Raw genomic sequence first — 23,394 nt, 5'->3', positions numbered from 1 at the left:
CAGTGTGGTGCTTAACCCCTTGCGCCACCAGGAAGGCCCCTAAATATATATATATTTTTAAATAAACAAATTTTAATAAAAAAAAGTCACTTTAAAAAAAAGTTGCAACTCCAAGGGGCTACCAGCACTTCTGGCCTTCATCAGTTCTTCCACACCTGAGCCTGTCAGCAGAGGGGGGCTTTTTCGAGGTGGGCTGATTAGAAAACACAATTTCGCCTTTTTCCAACTTTGGCTTTTTGTTCTCTTTCGCGTTTTCTCAAGTTTCGGATGGGGCCTTTTATTCCCCTCTCCAACACCCGGATGGCGAGCCCCGCGGCGCCTGGCTTCGGCGTGGCCGTGGCCTCTCCGCAACCTTCTGGAATGTGATTCGTCTTCCGTGGGCGGAAGCGAGCGGAGAGGGCCGGGCGGGGACGGGGCGGCGCGTCCGCCGCGGGGCCGGGGTCGTGGGGCCGGGCGGCCGCGCCTCCTCGCGCCTCCTCGCGCCTCCCCGCAGCCGGGCGGCGCGCGCAGGGGCGGGACGGCGGGGACGAGCGCCGGCGGGCGGCGCGCACGGGCGGGCGCGGGTCGCGTGTGGCGGCGGCCTCGCCACCCCCCGGTCCCTCCGAGGGCCGCGCGCCCCGTCTTCCTCCTTCCGGTGCGCCGCGGCGGCCCCCGGACTGGCGGGCGGCGGCGCGGAGGCCTCCGGGCGGGGCGGGCCCCCCGCGCTCCCGGGACGCCGGCGCCCTGCGCGCTGCCCACAGGCCCGCGAGGCCACGGCGGAGCCGCGCCCAGGGCCGGGAGGGCCCGAGGACCCCGGCTAGCCCCGGCTCCACGGAGGGTGAGCTTCGAGCATCCCCGGGCCCCGGGCTGTTGGCCTCCCCCCGGGGGACGGAGAAGCGGGTGAGGCGGAGTATCTTTCCGAGCAACACGCCGGTGTGTTTGGGCTACTCGGGGACCTTCTAGTCGGTGGGATTGTGGAGAGCAACCTTCTCACGTTAATTATGCAAGAAGGCGGCGTCCTTGCTGAGGGGTGCAGGGTCGGGTGGAGTAATTGGTACTAGGTGATCTCTGATGCACTTCTGAGATCCTTGAGTGAGAATGTGCCTTTGAAAGAAAGGAAATGTTCCACTCTCGTCCAGGGAGCATGAAGAGAGAGCAGGAGCAGGGGAGAAGGAACCAGCGTGTGCAATCCTGGAGGAGCCCAGTTGAGCGCTGCTGCTGTGGTGGGAGAGAAGGAAGCAATACTTGGGAATGCCTGTTTCCTGCCAGGGTGCTTTTGGCCTTTGCTTTTGACTATCTCTGATTTTGACAATCCGCGAGGCCTGTCAGAAGTTAGAGATCGAGGCATAAATTTCTGCTCTACTGGTTGGGAAAGATGAGGCAGGTTTTCCAAAAGCTGTAGGTTTTGTTTTCCAAGTCTGCTCCAAGCAGGAAAGGGCCAGGCAGTGCAGCCAGGTTCTTGTTAACCACATGGGAGGACTGTCAATAAAAGGTTTTTTGTTTGTTTTTGTCTGGAACAAGTCTTAGGTTTTGGGCCATGAAGAGTTGGGTCTTGGTTAGTTTTAACTGCCAGAGTGAAAAATGGCACAGGCGTTCTTAAAATGAGGCAGTTCAGGTTAGCTGTGGCTTGCCGATCTGCAACACCTACTTAATTCACTCTTCAGGGACTGAGTTGAAAAGAAAAGACACAAAGAGAGAAATGGTCTTCTTTTTCCCTCATTATAATAAACGCTTAATCCTTGGATCAAAATTGGAATTTCAAGATGGAAGTACAAATCCACCTTTGCTTTTAACCCTGAATAATAGATTCTCAAAGAAATACCTGATAGGAATTCTTGCCTTCCTGGAATGAAAACTGGGGTGTCTATAAAAGTGAACAAAGGAAGGAAAGAATTATCTTGAATAATTTGCAGTTATTTTCGGCTCAGTTTTTAAATGTTTGAGGCTGCACAATGAAAAGGTGGTAGAGAACCAGAAATAAAAATGGGGAGAAAGGTGAATGTGGACCTTTCAGATTACAGAAACCAAAAAGTCCATTTTCTTCTGATGTAGATCTGGAAGATTCTGGATGTGAGTACAGCATGCTTAATCTTTCCACCTATGCAACATGAAATTGCTTTTAATTTTTTTTTTTTTTTTTTGTGGGACCCTCACTGTTGGCGGCGGATCGAACCGGTGCTGCCCAGCGCTCAACCACTGAGCCACCAGGGGAGGCCCTGCTTTTAATTTTAATATAAAGAACTTAAGAGTAGAGGGAAACACAGCTAAACTGTGTTACAGGCAGCTTGGGCTGTATCATGTATTCATTAAGTTGAATGTTTATTTTGCCAGCTAATTCTATTAAATCTGAAATCTCTTTACTTCTGTGACCATGATAAGACATTTTACTAAAATTTGTCAGATTGTTAAAGCTTGAAGAAATACAAAACCCAGAAAACATCTTCCATTGGACGATTTGATCATCTTATATAGGTATCCTCCACCCATTATCAAACATGTAAAACAGGTATAATAGGATTGATTATTTTTGCTACAAACAATTCATTCTTATTGAAGGGAAGATTCTTTTAAAACAATTACATTTTTTGGTATATTTAGGATACTTATTTATTTACCAAGAAATCAAAATATGACCCATCTCTATGAGAGACCTGTTGTGCAAAATAAGCTTGAGTTATGGCAAGTGGTTAACTAGTTCACATATCAACCAAGTTATGTGCAGTAAGTTGATCTTACAACTTCTAATGGTACTTACTGTTTTTTCAGTTATTCAGTTCAGTAACAAGAGGAACCAAGAACCTCAGGGGAGGCAAATACTACAAGGAAAGGTGGATCATAGGCCTTAGACCGTAGGGAGGAGAATGTTAACTTGAAAGTCATTTGAGATCCATGTTATTTAGTGTTCTTACTGACTCCTTTCTTGCTCATATGGAAATTTTAGGAAACTTAAAACTTTCAAGTAGGAGTATGTACACATGTAAGTAGAATGTTTTCTTAAATATAATAATGGCAACATTCTCTCAGGCTGGGGATTAGGTGAATTCAGTACCTGTGAAAAGCAGTGCCTTAGGGGCAGGGTGCACATACAGGTGGTTGCTGTTCATTTTCATTCTCTTGAGAACCTATTTAACTCAGCTATGTTCTTTGGCCAGATAGAGATAGGAATGTATTTCATTTTGGTAACTAAGGACAATCAGTCATTCTAAGATGGCAAATGATGACGATGGCACAATAAGCAGAGGAAATTTTTGAACTTAGATTGAGAGAAATCCTTACTGTGAATTTAAAAATTATAGTGAAAGTAATAGAACTTTATATATATGCTAAATGCACAGTATTTTATTAATTTGTAGTTTAATAATGTCATTGATTAGTTAATGAATTTTTGCTCAAAATTAAAAGGTATAAAAGTGCTGGCGATAAGATGTCCCCATTTTTTCAGCCCTCAGCTAGCTATCGTTTCCCTTTCCCCTGGTCATCCTCCCAGAGTTACTAGTTCCTTGTGCATTACCATATTTACTTCATGACCTTCCCTTTAGTATCTGGGTGTACTTTGAAAGAATGTTTTAAAAACTGAACTCTGGACACAGGATCTTCTTCTAGGGTGCACGTGTGATGGGATGGGGATCCATGAGTTTCCACCTTCATAAAGTGTCATTGATGGGACTCCCCACTTGATCCACTCCTTCTCTTGTTCACTCTGCATGAGGGACAATGGCCTCCTTACTGCTTTGGGGATTCTGGGACCCAAACCAAGCTCCTAGTGGTTGCATAATTTGTTCCTTCTCTCTAGTCCATGTCTCCTCAATATCACCCTCTTTATCCTCACACCCTTCTTTGTCATCAGCCATGGCAGTTAGTGCCTGGTGTGATCTATACATGCATGACTATTTATGCCATGTCTCCCTCTGTTGGATCAAAGTACATGGGAGTGTGTTTTGCCACATCCCTAGGTCTTAGAACAACTCCTGGGTAAGAGTAGGCACTTGGTATATATTGCTGAATGAATGAGTGACATTTGGGGAAAAAACTGTTTTAAACAGCTGAGTTAGGTGGGCTTATTGACCCCAGGACTTTTCAGAACTTTTAATAAGCAAATATGCATAGTAAACATTGAACATGGAAGGTTGGAGTCAGAGTCTTCAGCACACATTCACATAGGCTTTATGCTTTTACATGACAACTCAAACGCAGTGTGTGTGGGGGAGGTGGGGGGAGTCCCTGACAGGAACTTACTGGCAGCTGAGCGAAATGAATTTACAAGAAGCTTTTTGAAAATGCAGGGGAGGGAGAATTTGGCCAAAAGATATAATAGTATCAGTATTGGTAATTATAAACATGTAAAATGTGTACTGTTTTTGCTCTTCTCTTAGAGAGAAAAAAAATGTTTTTTTTTTTTTTTTCCTAGGTTCAGTTAGGCTCTTGCTTTTCCCAGGAGGTTTTATGTTCTTTTACCACCAGCCTGCTTTGTGGGTTTCCAAAGGACTTGGTTTCAGATCCTGACATCTTGACCACATGGAAATCCCATTTACTGACTGGAAATAGGAAAGATGGATTTCCTCTGAAGTTGAATATTCCCACCCCTGGGGTATGAAGGGCTTTGCTTAGAGTGTACATCATGACCACAGGGGACAGTCAGATTTGCTACCATTAGCTACAAGAGACACTTTGGGTGTTGTCTCGCTCTTGAACAAAGAATTAATTACAGAAAATGTCAGGCTTTTGAAAGGCCATTTGTTACTGGACTGCAGAGAGAGCAGTGGCTCCTGGCAGAGCCTTGGGATAAGGACTGTGATATTAAGACCCCAGACTTTGCAGACAGAAACAGTGAGCCTTGAGGGTGTCATTTTTGGACTCAAGAAAAGTCCATGGAGAACTTATGTAATCAAGGCAACAATGCAGACAGTAGGGGAGGCTTGGAGGTGCTGGGGCCAAGGGAATTTGAAATTCCTTCTTTAGAAAAAAAAATGGAGCAAATTGTTATGGTTTTTTTAAGATCAGACCAAATCCTAATTCTACAGAGTCTAGTTCCAGGGAGGGCTGGAAAAGAAAGTAACTGGGAACAGTGATGGAAGGTCTTTGATTCTAATTAAACCTTAAGTTCTCTATTCAGCGTGCATGTAATTCAGAGTATCAATAGACTCTAGTTGTTGAGATGTTCTCTTGCTACTAATTTTCCTTCTTATAATGGAAGGAGGTGGGAGAATGGCTATTATGTTAGATTGCCTAGAATCTGCATTTTAACAACGTTCCCAGGGAATTTGTGTGGGATTGGGGGCCTAGTACAGTAGTTCTTGGTTCTGGTTGTTCATTTAGAATCCTATGCAGAGCTTTTAAAACATTCCCAGGATACAGCTCCAGAGATTTGTGTAATCTTAGCTGGGATGTTTTTGGGGACTAGGACATTATTATAGTTTTTTAAAACTCCCCAGCTGATTCTTTTTTTTTTCATTAAGTATTTTGAGTCATCAGTTTTGTTCTTGGGTTTTCCTCTCAAATTTTACTGATTTGCCTCTCCCCAGGTGATTCTGATGTTCAGCCAGGACTGGTAATCACACCTTTAGGTAGATAACTAGATTCAGAATGCATATAATCTCTAAGCAAAAGCATGTTACAGCCAGCTAGACACACTACTTTTAGAATTCATAAAGACCCAACCTAGCAGATTTTAGATTTTATTGGTACTTCTGCTGGTTTTTAGAGACCTAGACATCAATGCATGATGTGATACCATGCTTGTGCCTGATTAGAATACTCCCTGCTCTACCTATGGAAATGACTTGGAGACTGGGAGATGGCCAGGTGGACAAGTTACATCTTTGACTCTGCTGGCAAGGAAATAGTTTCAAAATTCAAACAAGGGGTGGCAGAGGGGAGAAAGGGAGATGCCACTGAGATAGGCCTGCTGGCTTCAGCAGTTAAAGAGGGATTGACATCCCCTCGGTGTGTAGCGTTACCAGATAAGATACAAGACAACCAGTTACATTTGAAATTGAGAGAGACAAGAAATAATTTTTTAGTATAAGTACATCTGATATTATATTTGGGACATGCTTACTGTTAAACATTATTAATTATCTGACATTTAATTATCTACATTTTTATTTGTTTAATCTGGCAACTCTACTTGGAGACCCCAGGAAACACACTGGGTCTAACCAGTGAGCACCTGAGGATGATAGAGGTTGATGACTCAGGACCCTCCTTATATGTCATAGGCTGCATGACAGATGATCAGCTCCTGATCACAGGATATATTCAGGTGTAGTCTAGATGCCCACTTGCTGGGTTTTGTGGAGAGAAACTAGCTTTCACATGCCTGGGTTCAGTGAGATTATAAGCAGTAAAATTTGAGGCTAGGAGGAGACTTGATTACCCAAGTCCTTAGTGAGGGCTGAGCTCTGTCCACCTAGTGCACAGAAGCTCTCTGGAATCATTTGTCACTAACACTGTTTTGAAAGAACCAGTGTTTTGCCACCAGGTTGGATGGCCTCAGTCAGATGATTGAAACCAGCCCAGCTCCTCCCCATCTCTTTAAATTTTGCTTTGACTTGAAGGAACACTGTGTTAAAGGTAAAATAAAACACCCTTTTTTTGTTTCTCTTGTCAAGAACTGACTGCTACTTTCCGGTTGTGTGTCCCCTGCAGCAGAGTGTGACTTGTGCGCTGTGCTGAGGACTGACCTGCCCTGCATCACTTCTGGGAGGTGATAGTATGAAAACCCCCCACCCCCAAGGTTCTACACAGGCCCTTGCAGGCAAGTGAATGGAGATGAAGAGACTCTGGCATTTATTTCCATTCTGTTTTAAAATCTCTAGTTGTGGCTACAGGTTGTCAGCAAGTCAGGACTTTATTTATTTTTTAAGTTAGAGTGGATTTTTTTATTATTTATTTATACAAGAACTGGGGTACAGGCCAGATGTGTTGGAGGGTGAGAGGATTCACCAGAGACAGAGCGGGGAATAGAACAGGCCGACTGACTGAAATACACTGCTGAAGGGAGCAGTAGGCGAGACAGGAGAGGTCTGCCGTGCCATGTGGGTATCTCCCAGGCCAGCCGGGATCGAGCCCTCACTGTAGAGGCTGTGAACAACTTCACAGTGCTGCGCTTAACTGCCTACGCCACCAAGTCAGGACTTTAAACACGGCCTATTCATAATTGCTTCAGTATACCTTCTGCCCTCTGCAAATTAATTGCAAGAAAGGCCTAGCCCTTGGCACCTCCTTCTGCCCACCCACTTCCAGACTCCAGGCTGTTGCTGGAGACCAACAACACATTTTGCTTTAGCCTGAGCCAGAAAGCACCCACAGGGCAAACCTGAAAAAAATCTTACCAGGATTCCAAAAACAAATAGAAACGATCCCTTACCATTCAGGTATCTTACATTTGATTTAGTTACCAAATCTGAAAGTTAATATTATTAATTTAAAGTAAAATTATGTTAAATACTAAGTAAAATACCCATCATATCAGAAAATTCAAAAATATTATTATTGATGCTATTCACTGAAATAATCTGTTTTGTTTTTTAAAATCACCTTTTGTTGAATCGATTTATTTGTAAGCACCAGGGGCATTTTGCTTGTGTTTTCCAGGAAGAATCACTGAATGGCTGACATTTGACAACATGCACCACCAGTGGCTTCTGTTGGCCGCATGCTTTTGGGTGATCTTCATGTTCATGGTGGCTAGCAAATTCATCACATTGACCTTTAAAGACCCTGATGGTAGGTATGCTTCCTCCTGGAATGGAGTTTGGCTAATCCAGACCTTGCTGTGACATTGTTCATGAGTGCATGCACAGATAGATGACCTCTGTCACAGAAGCAAAGGACTTTAATGCCAAAAGTGTCCTTGGAGATCATGACATCCAAATCCTTTATGTTACGGTGGTGTGAGAGGGGAGTTGGAAGGGATGGATAGGTGTTCCTTAGCACCTCTCCTGGGGATGAGTGGGACATGCTTTATGGGCTCCTTGGGTGGGCCTCCTCCCAGCAACACCAGTGTCAGTGCTTTGCTGGGGCTCAGGCTTAGGAGTTCGTCCTGCTTGGTGGTGGTGTGAGGTGCAGCCATGATGGATGAGCAGGCTAGCCTGCCAGATGGTGTTGTGCCCTGGTGGCCACAGTCACCATAAGGAAGGTGAGTTAAATACATATACATCAAGTTGAGGATTTTTTAACTCACCTTGACTTGGCATAGGTGTTCAGGTGAGGTCATATAAAGAGCACAAACCCTGTCTCAGAACAGCTTGTTCCAGGTCCTGCCCTTGTTCTTTGCTTACCCAGGCCTTAGTGTTTTCTTTACAAAATGGTATGTTTTCTATGTTGACAGTTCCAAGATTAGCCTGAGTACACAGCTCTATGAGTTGTGAATCATTGGGTACATGTAAGGAGGTATGGTGAGGGTCATCTTGAAACCTGAGGTGATCCCTTTCAGTGGCAAAGTGAGACAAGGCACATGGAAGATACTGAAAGGCTGGGGAGTAGCTCTAGATTGGGAAGGTGCTTGTGAAAGTGGGTATATACAGCATCTTGTTCTGCACCATGCTTTGTTGTTTTTGTTTTTTTTTTAAGTTTTTTTATTTTTATTTTTTGTAAAGATTTATTTATTTATTTATAAAAGCACTGGGTACAGTCAGAAGTGCGGGAGGGTGAGAGAATTCACCAGAACCAGAGGGGAGAGCAAAGCAGACAGACTGACGAAGTACACTGTTTAGGGGAGCAGTGGGCGGCAGGAGAGGTCTGCGTGCCATGTGGGACCCTCACCGGTGGCCAGGGATCAAACCTGCACTGCAGAAGCTGCAGGCAGCTTCGCAGCCCAGCGCTTAACCGCTGCGCCACCAGGGGAGGCCCTTCTGCACCATGCTTTGTACACATCCTCCTGCAATGGCAGCCCTTAGGATAGGGAAATTAGAGAAATAGCCATATCAGCAGTTTTCCTCCATTTTCTTTTGGAGCCTACACAGCCTGTAATCTGTGGGCTACAGGTGCTGCTCCGTCCTCCCCTACCCCCAGAGTTCCCAGCTGTTTCCCCAACTTTGTTGAGATTTACCCAATGCCCCATACCTCCTGCTCCCTTCTTCCCTATTGCCTGCCCCATCTGTAGAGGAACAAGATTGGAAGGCAGAGCTGCAGGCAAAAGTGGGATCCCCTAAAATAAGCCCCAGGGAGTGGTTCTCCATTCCACAGTCACATCCATCAGGCCCTCAGGTGTTTGAGGCCCTGACAGGCTGTCATCCCAAGTTCCACCCTCCCCTTGCAGGGAGTCCTCATGAGAACTGAGTAGTTTTCACAGCCTTGGGAAGGAGGTGTTAACACCTGCAGGTATGTGAAGTGGTCAGGAGCATCACAGAACATCATGGATAAGCCCAGAAAGTCAGGGCTCACACCAGGACTAGAACCTCTGTCAGAATAGCAAGGAGGGTTGTTGGAATTTGAGACAGTGATCTCAGCTCCACAGTCTGGCCATTTCTCCAGTTATATGTACTATATTGGAGACCTTGCATAAAGAGTCAGAGCACTGGTTCTCTTACCCCTTGGCACTTGAAACTCATCTGGGGGCCTTTGTAAACCTTCTGCTGCTTGGACCCCACTACAGACCACATGTAGTTAATCTTGAGGGTTGGGGCCCATGGGAGAACTGTGAATATAGACAAGAGAGTGACAAAGCCACCAAGATTATGACATCTTGTTACTAAGAGTCTCATGTTTTACTCTTAATTCTCTGAAGTGTCATTTCCTGGTAAGAAAAGCAGTTGAAGATTGGAAGAACCTAAAAGGCAGGTTCTGAAGTTAAATTGTTTGTGGATTATTTTGCTTAAAAAAGTAGAAGTATGTATAATCTATTTTGAGACATTTGTCAAAAACAGTTGAGTAAGTTATGTGCCATTGAGCTTTAATATTTGCTGCAGAATAGATTCTAAAGACTACCTCATTCCTTAATGGGATCTGATAAACGGGGTGTCATTTGCTATGATGTGGCAAGTTTTGTACTGAATGTTCTCAGAAAAGTGTGAAAACTTGAGAGGGTTTTGTGAAGGAGAGCAAAAAAATTAGGGGGATAAAAGGTAAAACCTGTAAAGAAGGATGAAAGTCTTTAGGATTTTAAACCAGGAATAAAGTCCTCGGCGCCGCTCACCTAATAGCTGCAGCCCTGCAGACAAGTGGTAATTCCTCTGCCCTTTGATGGTCTATGTGACTGTGTGGTTCCTGTAGTCAGTAAATGGGAATGCAGTGGCCTGGACATATCTGGTGGAGCCAGATATGTAGAGCCCATTACACATGTCCCGTCTCCTGTGAGAGCAGTGTCAGCTCTGCCATGTGTGGTGATCCCTTTGTTGTCAGGCCTACAACTTAGCACAGCTGTCTTGACCATGTAGGCTCTTATCTAATTGTTCTTAGTACCTGGTTAGTACTTAGTACTAACCTTAGTACTAACCTTAGTACTAACCTTAGTACCTTAGTACCTGGACATAAAGATGGATGTCCACTGGCTGAATTCTGAACGAAGGCGGCAAACTCACACACAGGAAGTCTTTCAGGTCTGGATGACTAAGCAGGGATCAAGCACCAGGAGAAGTTAAACACTCAGCCTCTGGGGGCCCTTAGAAAGGACCATAGTCAAGGGTGTTTATGCAGCTGCTCCCTACCCCCACCCAGGGGTGCTGGGGTTTAGTAGGTAGAGTCTTTTAGCCTTAAGTGCTCTTTTGTCTGGGGAAGCAGTTAAAATCCTCTAGTAGATCTCAGAACCTGAAAGAGGTTGTAAATATATGTCTGTAAGGGTTTTCTTACATGTTGGAGTTTATTTTATTTGTGTTCATAGTGTTTTTGTTTTTGAACCAAAAGCCACCATAAAGTATCATTACGAGGGAATAACTGACAACACAAGGGTATTCCACTTTAGCTGAGAGGAAAAGCAGATCTGTCTTGAACTGCTGTTTAAAATCAATGTTTAAGAAAAAATTGTACATGGTCTTTCAGTTCAGCAGTGGAACCACAGTGATATTTGTGGCAATGAATCTTCCTTGGTTAACAAATTTCATTGTCAGATTGGCCAAGTATTATAACTAGACTTTATTATAGAGAAATAATAGTGGTGAGAATTATTCAGTGGTGAGAATTCAGTGGTGAGAATCTGGTGGCATTATATATTGAGGTTCAGGATTTAAAAATGGCATCTTTGTGAACCTGGTGTGTGTGTGTGTAGACAGGTGTTCTGGCTTCTGTTCCAATCTTTTGCCTTGACTCGGCCCTTCCACTCAGTTGTAAGCTGTTTGAAGACAGTAGTGACATGAGTGTCTTTGCACACCTTCCGCCCAGCATGTGTTAGGAGCAGTGGAAGTGTGTGCAGTGAGTTGGTGACTCTGGGTTACTAGATTCACAGTGTGGTAAGGGATGGGAGCAGTGGATATGATCACTTCTAAAAAGCATGGCAGAACATCACGTGACAAATTGAAGACATTTTGTGAAACATTATACATACAATGATGCCTGTTGTGAAAGTGAGCTAGTACCTTATGAAGACACCTGGCCATGCTAGAGGACCAGAATGCTTGGTTATGAAGGTAGACTCTTCCCCCAAAGGCTAGGGTGAGAACCTATTCTTTGATCATAGTGGGGATAACAGCATCTGCTGAAAATAAATGATTGTCAGCAAGCCAACAGAAAAACAAACCCAAATGTAAATTATACTTATCAGTTGAATCAGGATTGAGGGGAGTTGGAGATTAAATAATAAAAATTTTTAAAATTAGCAGGTAACTGACTGGAATGTGGGCACTGAAAGAGGAGATGCCCTACAGTACCATAGTCTTTTTATATACTTCCAAGTATGTGAAATGGGTTGCTTTTCAAAAATTTATCCATAAATCAATGTTTAGAAATTAGGATACATTTTTCTCTCTAAAATGTTGTTAAGATACTTAGGTTTCTGTGAAACCATGTGCAGCCTGTGGCAGAGCTAAGCGCTGCAGTGCTAATCATCGGACATGTCATAGGAACACTCAGTGGCCAGACGGGTGTGGAATGTTATTTTTTTATTTGCAGTGCTCAGAGGACAAGGTTGTAAAAGAGGAAGATGTGTAGACATTGGTCACTCAGAACCCTCAGTGCATTCAGGAACTTTGGGGGCTGATGCATGATGGTTTTATCTATTTTTATACTCTGTGCTCTTTGTGCTTATTGCAGGTACAGAACAGCCCCCGCACACAGCTTCGGTTAGGATTGTTCTTTGACTCAAACCGAGAGAGGAAAAGGAGAAAAATATTTTAGTAGGATTTATAGTGGTATGTGGAAGAGCTTGTATTGCAATCAAATGTATCAAAGGTCTAAGAGATGGGGAGATGGGTTATTATTGTCAGGCACATATAAGACATTTGTATCACCCTTGTGCAGGGAAGGAAAATGCTACGCAGGGAGAACATGGGGCTACAGGTGTTTGCTGGCAGAAGCACTGGCTCGGGGATTGGGAGTGTTAAACACTGCCCCAATGGGGGCAGAGAGTGGTGTGCAAAGTGCTGGTGCTAATGGCCCAAGAGATTTTAATTTTTAAAAAGTGAAATATGCCTCTATAGAACTGTTTTTTATGCTTTTAATTTATAACTCCTTTTTCTTAATATGTACTAGTGTTTGCAAAATTTTGAAAATGTTTCTTTGTAGCTATCTGAAGATTAACTTCAAATTCTACTCCGAAGGTTTGTCAGAAATCAGTTTGTTGTAAATTATTCTCTGGCTTATCTCAATTTCCATGAATTTTTGAACTAATTTGTGTAAGCACTAACTTTACTAATTTTTTTGTAGAATTTTTAAACAGGTTTATCCATTTAAAGACTACAATTCAGTGACTCAGTATACAAAGTTGTACATGAGTCAATACCATCAATTTTAGAACATTTTCATTAGCCCAAGAAGATATCCCATACTCCTTAGCCATCATCCACTAATACCCTCAACCCCAGCACTAGGCAGCCACTAATCTGCTTTCTTTGACTGCTAGTTTGTTGTTGTTGTTGTTTTTTAATCTTTTTTTTTTTTATAGAGGCATGTTTTATTTATTTATTTATTTACTTGTTTGTTTGTTTATACATGCACTGGATACATGCACTGGGTACAGTCAGAAGCGCGGGAGGGTGAGAGAATTCACCAGAGCCAGAGCGGGGAGCAGAGCAGGCAGAAGGACCGAAGTACACTGCTGAGGGGAGCAGCGGGCGGCAGGAGAGGTCTGCTCACCATGTGGGACCCTCCTCCGGTGGCCGGGGAACAGCCGGGGATCGAACTGGCGCTGCAGAGGCTGCGGGCAGCTTCACAACCCAGCTCTCAACCGCTGCGCCACCGGGGAGGCCCTGTTGTTGTTTTTAAAGTTTATTTTATTTCAAGCTCATTGGAGTTACATGCAGTGGGAGGAAATAACACAGAGCTCTATGTGCCCTATACTCACTTTCCCTAGTAGTAATATCTTGCAAAACTACAGAACAGAACCACAGCCAGCATTTTAACAGGGATGACAGTAAAGAGGCATATCTATCACCATAAGCATCCCTCATGGTGCTCTTTTCTAGCCACTCCTACCTCCTCATTCCCAACCCTGCCCCCAGAGCAACCACTAATTTAATCTCTTCCCCATAATTTTGTCATTTCAAGAATATTATATACAGTATGTAACCTTTTGGCATTTTTTCCCCCTCCAGTGTAATTCCCTGGAGATTTACCCAGCTTACTGTATGTATCAGTAGATTTTTCCTTTTTTATTGCTGAGTAGTACTCCATGGTGTTGCTGTTTAACCAATCACCTGTTGAAATAAACCAGTCACTGGTTTGCTTAACCGGTTACTGTGCCAGCTTAGACATCTGAGTTGTTTACAGTTTGGGGCTTTTACAAGTGAAGTGGCTACAAACCTTTATGTATAGATTTTTTTTTGTGAATATAAATTTCATTTCTGTGAGATAAATGCCAAGGAATGCAATTTCTGGGTTGTATAGTAGTTGTGTTCTTATTTTTTAAGAAACTACCAAGCTTTTCCAGAGTGGCTATGCCATTTCACATTATCACCAGCACTGTTTGCAGTTTCTTTGTATTCTCTCTGACATTTGGAGTTTTCACTGTTTTTTTTTTTTTTAGTCATTTTGATAGGTATTTAGTGCTATGTCATTGTGTTTTTAATTTGTATTTGCCTGATGGCTAAGTATGTTGAACACCCTTTTGTATTTGTATATCACCTTCAGTGAAATGTCTGTTTTTGTCTTGCTAATTTCCTAACTGGATTTTTTTTTAACTGTTGAATTTTGACAGTTCTTTACATATTCTAGACAAGACTTCTTTGTCAGATATCTGGTTTGCAGATATTTTCTCCCAGTCTGTAATTTGTCTAAATCTTGGCTGACTTCAAGTTCTTATTTTGGTGAGAATCAGATCAGATTTAGTCTACCAAATTTTGCAATTTTATAGTTATACATTTAAGTGTTGATTCATTTTGAGTTTGTTTTGAATAAAATGTGAAGTTTAGGCAAAAGTTAATTTTTTGTTCAGTTGCTCAAGCATCATTTATTATAAAGACGCTCCTTCACCAAATTGGTTTTTGCACATTTGTCAAACGTCAGTTGGGCATATTTGTGCAGGTCTTTTTCTAGAACTCTATTCTTTTGCAGTGATCTGTGTGTCTGCTTCCCCATGAGAAGACATTTTAAGACATCTCTCTCTCTCCTAGCATACAGCGCCAAACAGGAGTTTCTGTTACTGACGGCTATACCAGACACAGGAAAGCTGCCCAGGGAGAAACAATTTCCTGAGGAACTGAAGGTGGGCACTGCAAGGCAAAGGGTACTGTCCCTCTGAGCTGGTCAGTACAGGAGCAGGGCTGCCTCTTCCCATTTTTCTTGTAGTGTCTACCTCTTACCTGTTAACCACTCAGCCTATGGGTCCTCCATCACCTGGGAAATAGCCTCCCCCAGCTCCTCACTCAAATCAAGCTGCTTTCCATTTATCATCATGTTCCACCTTATAATTGCTGCTTTTATTATATCTTAATCATTTCTGCTCATGATTTTAGCTTCTCTTTGAGGAGGCACAGGTTCCTCTATTTTCATGTTCCTCACACTGCTGTGTACATCATGGTGCTCTGTAAATGTTGATGGGGTTGAATTCCTGATCAGTTGAGAAGTCTGGGGAGTGGAGGCAGGGAGGCAGGGAGGCAGGTAGACAGGAGTAAACATAGGAGTGGGAACAATTTCTGACCCAGAATCAGAGAACTTTAGAAAATTAGAAGGGATCTTGCATAAGAGAGTAGCTAATTCAACCTCAGAGTAGCATGGATGAGAGAACTGAGTGTAAGAAAAAGGCTAATCATCCAAAATCTTGTGGTAGTTATTGGCAGAGCCCAGAGCTGCTGTTTTTCACCCATGCTCACTTTCCCAGACATGTGGACTCTCAACTTTCTCCTCAAGTAGCTTTTGTACATGAATTCCTAATTATTCCCCAGCAAGATGAGGCACACACCCTTGAGATTCCCTCTCACTCGCTGAGTCCCATATGTGAAGTGACTGGAAATAGTGGTTGTCACACTGTAGAAAAGAGGAGAAAGGAAAGAAGAGAGGGCCTATAAGAAAGGGACAGGGCAGCCCTGGGAGGAAATACAGATGAATTCTGGTAGGGCGTTGTGGCTTTTAATTAGTGGATTATGTTAAAGGAAGAGAGAAAAAAAATTGAGCTCTCTTTCCCAAGCCATCTTTGGATATAAAAAAATACCCAAATGTGGGTAGCAATCATCCACAGAGGCCTAGAACTTCCCTCAAGTCTTTCTAGGTGTCCCACCAGCCAATATTTTCAAATCAAGTTTGTTATTTTTTTTTAAATTAAGAAGTATACATACTCATGCATATTTTAAAGAATACCCCAAAGTAAAAGGAAAATATCAACTGTGTTCCATTATAATCCATAACTCTCCTCAATCAACATATATTTCTTTTTCAAAAAGCATTCATTAAGTATAACATATATATGATACATGACTTTCTTCTATGATAAACATGTTTATTTTTTTTAAATATAGTTTAAGGAGGGAGGGAGGATTTTAATTGGTAGTCATATCACTTGTATCACAAATTAGAAGCAAATACTGGAGCATTCTCCTCAGAGGAGTCTTTAGACCAGATGAGAAAACCTCATGAATTGTGGGGTGAAGGCTCAAAGGACAGAAACTCCTGCTAACATAGGCCCCCTAACTTAAAATGACTTTATCTTACATGAGCTCCACCCCACCCAACTGTCCTAAGAAAAGAACATTTCCTGAACCAAGGGTATAGGCAGAAAGGACTCTGTATCCCAGGCAAAATCAGAAAACCACAGTGACAAATCCTGGCAAAATTCTTCATGTGCTAGAATCATGGACCAACAAAATCTTACAAACAGGTATTAAAAGTGGGTCCTTTATAAGGAAATGATCATGACGGGAGGCAGCCATAGACTTCTCTATAGTATTCAATGCCAGAGCACAGTGCAGCCTAAGTTCAAGAATTTTGTAGGTGGAGTTGTAATGTATGAGGCAACAGAGGGACTGCTTTAGCAGCTTGTGGACTAGAATATACCTCACGGGCACTGTTTTTTGAGTGGGAAAACTGTTCAAAGACCTATTCCAGATAATTCAGAGATGACCCCCCCCAAAATACCAGACTTCAAAGATTGAAAAGTCACAGAGTAAAAGTTGCAGCACCTATTCCCTTGTGCATCTTGCACTCTAAGCACAGACCTCACAGTTGGGCTGATAAGGGCTTCTGGCTCATCTGTATCTGCTGGCTTCTCGGCACCCTTTCCTGGCAGGCAGGAGTTTCTGGCATCAGAGCCTTCACCCCACAGTTCATAGGGGTTTTCTCACCAGATTTGATGACTCCTTGGGCAGATGAGCTTTAGCATTGACTCACAGTGGCTATTTACTGACATAAATACCCAACAAAACCCTCCCCCTCTCCTTAAACTCATATAGAGAAAGCTAGTTGTGTGCTTTCAACTGAGGACATGGAGTGATAGTTTTGTGTTTTCAAAACCCATATGAATGACATAGGGCATTTTTTAAAAATTAATAAATGCACCAGTTTATCGGAGTATTTTCAAAACAGTCAACATGTGTGTAGACACCTGGTCCCTAGGGTTGGAGTTATGTGGAGGGAGAAGTTTGGACAAAGGAAGGAGGCAGAAACTGGCCTGCTTTCACTAATATCCCTGAATGAAAATTTTCTAGCAAATTAAGGGCCTTAATGCCATCAGCAAAGTAATAAACAGCCCACTATCTCCTTAGTTTTTCCAAGCTGAGGATGGCGAGACAGAGGCTTAGTTATCTATGAACAGTGGGTCAGCATATCCATGCAGTCTGAATCCCAGCCCCTTAACTGCAAAGCACTCCTACACAGTCCTGTTGTTTCTGTGAGGGCATCTTCACGATTCTTCTCTCTGCTTATTAGCTAATAATTCAAGATTAGGAAGCAACACCTCCCCCAAGACTCTTGCTTTCTAATGAAGCCCTTGTGTCTGTTCACCTTATTACTTGCAGCCAACTGGGAAGATGCTTTCAGACAGCCGGCTTGTCCAACCTCTGGTCTACATGGAACGCCTAGAACTCATCAGAAATGTCTGCAGGGATGAAGCCCTTAAGAATCTGTCACACACAGCAATCTCCAAGTTTGTCCTAGACCGAATATTTGTCTGTGACAAGCACAAGATTCTTTTCTGCCAGACTCCCAAAGTGGGTAACACCCAATGGAAGAAAGTGCTGATCGTGTTAAATGGTGCGTGCAGAGCCCCGCAAGTGTCCATGTCCGTGGTCACCAGGGTTTGCCCAGGCAAGGTCACTGTGGCCTGGGAAGGGGAGGCAGAGGAGGACAGCAGAGGGAGCTAAAGGAAGGGACACCTCTATGGGCTGTCTCTGTTAAATTCAGCTTCAAAAGGAACATAGTGTCAGTTGACTGCTGTGTGACTCCTGATTCAGGAATCAGATCTGGGAGCCCTGGAGTGATACTGGGGACCTCTGTCCTGCAGCCCAGTGCTGATCTCTCAAAGCTAGTAGTCAGTTTGCTGTCATTTATTTGGTTCTAATGTTTGGTTCAGGGAGACACTTGCTTTACCTTCTGGTACATAATTAATGTGCTTCTTGAGTATTCTGACAGCATGTTGGATTTGTGGCATTGGAGATTAAGGTTACAAATCAAACTTAAAACAAGGAATGTACAAAAAATCTTAAAAATCTACCACATAGTACGAAGCATCAGACTTCAAAGAAATCAAAACCCATGTACAAGGGCAAGATCAAAATAGTAGCAGGTTTGCGAGGCCATATAATAGAAAAGGGATGATACTTTGGTTGTCTAGACTCACCTGGAATGGGGGCAGGTACCTGAGCAGGTCCAGGTGCAGACCCAGGAGATGGTTCTTCTGCTGTGCCCTTGAGGGCAGATGCTCCATCTTGCTTGTTTCTGCAGCACTCAGCATGGCATGGACTGCTGCTGAAAGTATTTTGGAGAGGAATGATTATAACAATGTTTGACCACTGTTTAGATGGCCCTGCAGACTCTTCTTCACCAGTCTGAGTTTAACATGATGAATTAACACAGAGATGGAGGTGAAGCTTTGCAGAGGGTGGCCTAACATCTTCCTTGATAGTCATGCTTTATTTCTGTTTGTATAAGTTGAAAAAAGAAAACCTGCTTTGTCCCCTCTCTCTAGGATAGAACCAGGTTCCATTCAGCCCTGCCCTGTCAGACATTTGTCCTCCTCTGACCCCTGCTGCAGACATATCACATCATGATCACAACAGTAGCCAGATTTGCCTTGCAGCAAATATCTTTGCCTCTTGCCGGTATAGAATGCCTGGAGGTTGCCTGGGAAACACCAAAGGTCTGGAGGTGTGGTGCCTGAGAACCTTGTCTGCAAGGAATAGAGGCCCCAGATGATGCTGTGGCCATAAATTATCAGCTTTGTGGCTCTGCTTCTCTGGCATTTCCCCCAGTTGCAGAGTAGAATAAGTATTGCTGGTTTTAGGCATTCTATTTACATGCAGTGATCTTTTTTAAATGTCAAATTTAACACAGTTTAGGTGCATAGCCAGATGTAGATATCCCTTGTCCCCTTGCCCCCCAACTCATCTGTTTCCTTTAATTGGCTTACTGATTATCAAAAACCTTTCTTCCCTCTCTCACCCTGCCAGCAGGAGCAGTTAGAATTCAAAGACACAAACTTGGCTTTTGCAGATTGTTTGTGAGGAACATGGGCCCTGAGTTAAGAGACAGAGCATCATTTTTTTTCAGGGTAGCACTGAAAGGGTAGTCGACATAGCCTTCTCCCCTGTTTACTTCCCAGGAGCATTTCCTTCCATTGAAGAGATCCCTGAAAATGTGGTTCACGACCATGAGAAGAATGGCCTCCCTCGGCTCTCTTCCTTCAGTGATGCAGAAATTCAGAAGCGGTAGGAGCAAGTTCCTCAAAGGGAAGGGGCATTTCGATAAAGCCCAAGGCTCAGATCTGTACTTGCTGTATATCCCAAATTGCTCCAAGCACTACCTGGGGCTGTTGGTTTGCATTGTGAGAGGCAGCTGAGCACATGCCCAGCGTTCAGTGCATTTAAATTCACAAATCCTTGAGACCTTCAGAACATCTCCACTCGGGTTCTCATATAGTCCATTAAAATAAAGGTTACACTGATTTTCTTAATAGAAATGAGTAGTCAGTTTTAATTGGCTTTGATTATGCTAAGTTTTATGGATTTCTTACTAAATATGACCTTTTTCTCATAAGGAAGGGGTTTGGGTTGCAGGTAAAACCCCACTCAAGTTTTCATTTTTTCTAAAGGTAGTAAGCCAACTCCTACAGTAGCTGCCCCCGGGGGGTGGTGGTGTGGCTAGGACCACACACTCAGAGAAACAGACCTCGCTGATCATAATAAGAATGGGCATTGGCATTTTCAAAATTACTTAGTTTATAAAGGGAGAGGCTCTCTTTGTTAACTATGAAGTGGCCCTGCAAAGTGAAGTTTAAAAGGAACCAGAACGTATAAGCTGCAGATAAATGTCAAGGTGCCAACTCAACTTGGGCCTGCCTTGCTTTCCGCTTTTCGCTTTTCATTCCTCTGGCCCTGATTATCCAGTCTTCCCAGCTTGTGCAAACCTTTGGAATGGAGCTGTTCAATGCCAGCTCAGAGATTCTCCTGGGTAAAGACTGGCCAGTTATCTCCCTAAGCACTTAGTTCATGGACTCTTGTGAGAGTGGAAGAGCGAAGACACATGTGGAGCATTGAGTATAGTTCCTGGCAAGGAGGGCGCAAAACTGTCTTGTTTTGTCATCATTGCAGCTCCCAGCCCTTCACATGGGCACCATTATGCCACAATTGGTAGCTCACCCAGGCTGCCTTCCCTGCCCGCTAGAGCCTCAGGCCTCTCTCATTTTTTCTTACCCCCTTTTCCCTCTTATATTTCCTCCTCTTGGCAATTTTGAATTTTTAAGAATACACCCTTAAAGTAACTTCCTCTGCCTTCAAGCTTTTCCTAACTCATTCAGAGTTCCTGCCCTTACACTTTTCTGCTCAGGAATAAAATTCAAATATTCCTGATGTTTTAACATATTCAAATAAAACAAAACCATAAGTTAAGTAGATGTCTTCACAGTGGCGCTCTAGGATTTGGAGTACTGTGACCTTGGGCATTTGAGATTTCTGAGCCCCCATTTCTTCACCTGTACAATGATTATAACAGGACTGCTTGCAAGGGTGGCTGAGTGGGTTAAATAAGAGCCTCCTGCAAGGTACTTACCCCAGGGCTCAGCCTGGGTGAAGGTTCGGTTCTGCTGCTGCCCTTCCACCTACTGTTCTTCATTCTCCCTACCCTCACAGTTGCTACCACCAGTAGCATCAGGTTAACCTCTTGTTTTTTTTATTTTTTTCCTTAGCTTGAAAACATACTTCAAGTTTTTTATCGTAAGAGATCCCTTCGAAAGACTGATTTCTGCATTTAAAGATAAGTTTGTTCATAATCCCCGCTTTGAACCTTGGTACAGGCATGAGATTGCCCCTGGCATTATCAGGAAATACAGAAGGAACCGGACAGAGACCAGGGGCATCCAGTTTGAAGATTTTGTGCGTTATTTGGGTGATCCTAACCACAGATGGCTGGACCTTCAGTTTGGGGACCACATTATTCACTGGGTGACATACGTAGAACTGTGTGCACCCTGTGAAATAAAGTACAGTGTGATTGGCCACCATGAGACCCTGGAGGATGATGCCCCATACATCTTAAAAGAAGCTGGCATAGACCATCTGGTGTCCTACCCAACCATCCCTCCTGGCATTACTGTGTATAATAAAACCAAGGTGGAACACTACTTTCTGGGCATCAGCAAACGAGACATCCGGCGTCTGTATGCACGTTTTGAAGGGGACTTTAAACTCTTTGGGTATCACAAGCCAGATTTTTTGCTTAACTAATGCATAGGGCTGTGAATTCAAATATCTTGGTTAGACCAGAGACCAGCCAGGTGAATATGACCACAGAAATGACATTTCTTCCATCATACTCCTTCTGAAGACTCTGGCAGTGTCCCAGAGACCTGTGCGTGATTGATCCCCTGAAGCTGGACCCTGACTGTTACAATTAAGTTTGGACATAAGGTGCTCTGAAGGCCCTGACTCCCCATGCCTACCAATGCCATTTGGACTTTGCTTTTCTCAAAAAGGGAAAAAGATTAAACACTTGCAGTCTAACAGAGCAAGAGGGAAAATTACATGGCATTAGGATTCATTTTCCTCATTTGTCACAGAGGTGGACACTCTTGCAGCTCTGTGGATGGGGGGGCCTTCTGTCACTGGTGGATTGCAGAAATAGCACCAAGCACTTTCAGGAGAGATGGAGAAGCTAATGGTCTGCAAAATGACAGAGGCTAATACAAGATCAAATCTGAGTAATAAAATCACCCCTGGTTTTTGTCTTGTCGCTGCTATAATCACAGAGGCAAACTATTCTTGCACGACGGTTTTGTTCCTGTGACCTGTGAAATTCAGGGATGACCCAGGGGCACTTTACAGTGATCCATCTTTTCAGAATACATGCTTGAGTACTGCTCATTCATAGTTCTGAACCTCTCTTTGCCAAGTAGTAATCTCATTCAGACCAAGAGATCCAGTTTTGGAAAATGAGGGGAGTGTATTTTTTTTTCCATCTGTGAAAGGGAACATCTTTCTGAGCCTTAAAAAAAGATTGTGTAGGAAAAGGAAGAATTGGTTGGGTTCTGGAGTCCAGGCTTCTGTGGTTTGGGCACATCCATCTTGTCTTTGGCCATCCCACTGGATGGGACTAGGGGGTTCTCTACCTGTCTTCTTCAGGGTACTCCCTGAGGCTGAAGACAAATACAGGCATCGTGTCAGCATTGCAGAATCAGTGCAGCTTACATATTTCAACTTCCTTTTTCAGCGAAGTGCTTACCACTGGACCCATTTCTGATAATGCCATAATCCTGGACTAAATGGCTCTAAGTTGGATAACCAAGTTCACCAGCAATAAAATCCTGGGCTGAGGCAGCCTCCAGTAACATCTTCCAGGCAGTGATGAGCAAACCATGCTACCATGTTAGATGCCTGGCAAGGAAGACTCTTGAGATTCAGGACAGTTTCCCCTTGAAAAGTCCCAAGTACCCAATTCTGGACAGTGCCTGTGAGCCCATCTCTCCCAGGCAGCCTCAACCTTCCCTTTCTCAAAATGGCTTCGTGAATTTTGTAAATGTGTAAGTAAAATAAAACTTAAAATATGTGCCAAACCTGACACGTTCTGCAGTTCCAGGGGATGGTGCCTAGGGACCACACGTGGTTTCTGAGGCCTGGTGACAATGCTGGGCAGCACAGGCTCTCTGGGATGGCTACTGGGATGGCTTCCTTCCATGGAAGGAAGCAAGAACCATGTACTACCAGCCACAGTGTTGATGAAGGGGCAGTTGGTGGTAGCCTTTATCCTCTACTGACATGCAAAGGATGTCATTTAGTTATTTTTCTATACCATTTCAGCAAAATTGTTAAAATCATTTCATTTCTAATGAGTTGATTGATTACCTCTTCCCTGTTTGAAATGTACCTGTGAATAATGTATGTGAATTTAAGGCCTTAAAAGTTAGTCCTAATTTTTAAAAAGTTCTATCTATCTTCTGTCAGAAACTAAAGTTGACCATCTGCCTCCACCTTCCCCCCCACCCCTCAGCCTTTAGATTTAGGTACTTTTCCTCTGGCATTTGGGTCATTTTTCTAACATTTTGCCAAACAAGTAGAGATTGCCACCAGCTTGCCATCTGGGACTACTCTCAGTGTCCACTAGGACTCCCCATCACCACCTTACCCACTGCTTCTGACCCCACACCTGGTCCCTGTACAGCCCTTCAACCTCCACTGAGTTTTTTTT

The 23,394-nt window shown here is 43.5% G+C and overlaps 1 protein-coding gene across 3 annotated transcripts; it reads left to right on the top strand.

Moving 5' to 3' along the window:
- Positions 1–755: 755 nt before the first annotated feature.
- On the top strand, positions 756–23,394 carry CHST10 (carbohydrate sulfotransferase 10). 3 transcript variants are annotated; one of them, XM_037527970.2, is made up of 7 exons: positions 756–817; positions 6,628–6,736; positions 7,576–7,707; positions 14,682–14,773; positions 17,517–17,751; positions 19,319–19,424; positions 20,900–23,394. In XM_037527970.2, exons 2-7 carry the CDS (start codon positions 6,694–6,696, stop codon positions 21,435–21,437), a joined length of 1,146 nt encoding a protein of 381 aa, XP_037383867.1. In that variant the 5' UTR covers positions 756–817; positions 6,628–6,693; the 3' UTR covers positions 21,438–23,394. The 3 variants fall into 3 exon arrangements, with proteins under 3 accessions (XP_037383867.1, XP_037383866.1, XP_037383868.1); XM_037527969.2 differs by having other exon boundaries at positions 6,591–6,736; XM_037527971.2 differs by lacking the exon at positions 756–817 and adding an exon at positions 834–879.

This window comes from Talpa occidentalis, unplaced genomic scaffold (assembly GCF_014898055.3).
Source record: "Talpa occidentalis isolate TD23 unplaced genomic scaffold, MPIMG_talOcc4v2.1 talOcc4.5, whole genome shotgun sequence".
Lineage (NCBI taxonomy): Eukaryota > Metazoa > Chordata > Mammalia > Eulipotyphla > Talpidae > Talpa > Talpa occidentalis.
Note: the sequence above shows the minus strand (reverse complement) of the source record. Positions and strands in the feature narration are given on the sequence as shown.

Bases quoted from the DNA above. Each gene is read 5' to 3' on its own strand.
- CHST10 (XM_037527970.2), top strand. From the start codon at position 6,694: ATGAAAACCCCCCACCCCCAAGGTTCTACACAGGCCCTTGCAG. The intron at 7,708-14,681 runs GTAGGTATGCTT...TCTCTCTCCTAG, and splicing joins GACCTTTAAAGACCCTGATG to CATACAGCGCCAAACAGGAG. The intron at 17,752-19,318 runs GTGCGTGCAGAG...TTTACTTCCCAG, and splicing joins AGTGCTGATCGTGTTAAATG to GAGCATTTCCTTCCATTGAA.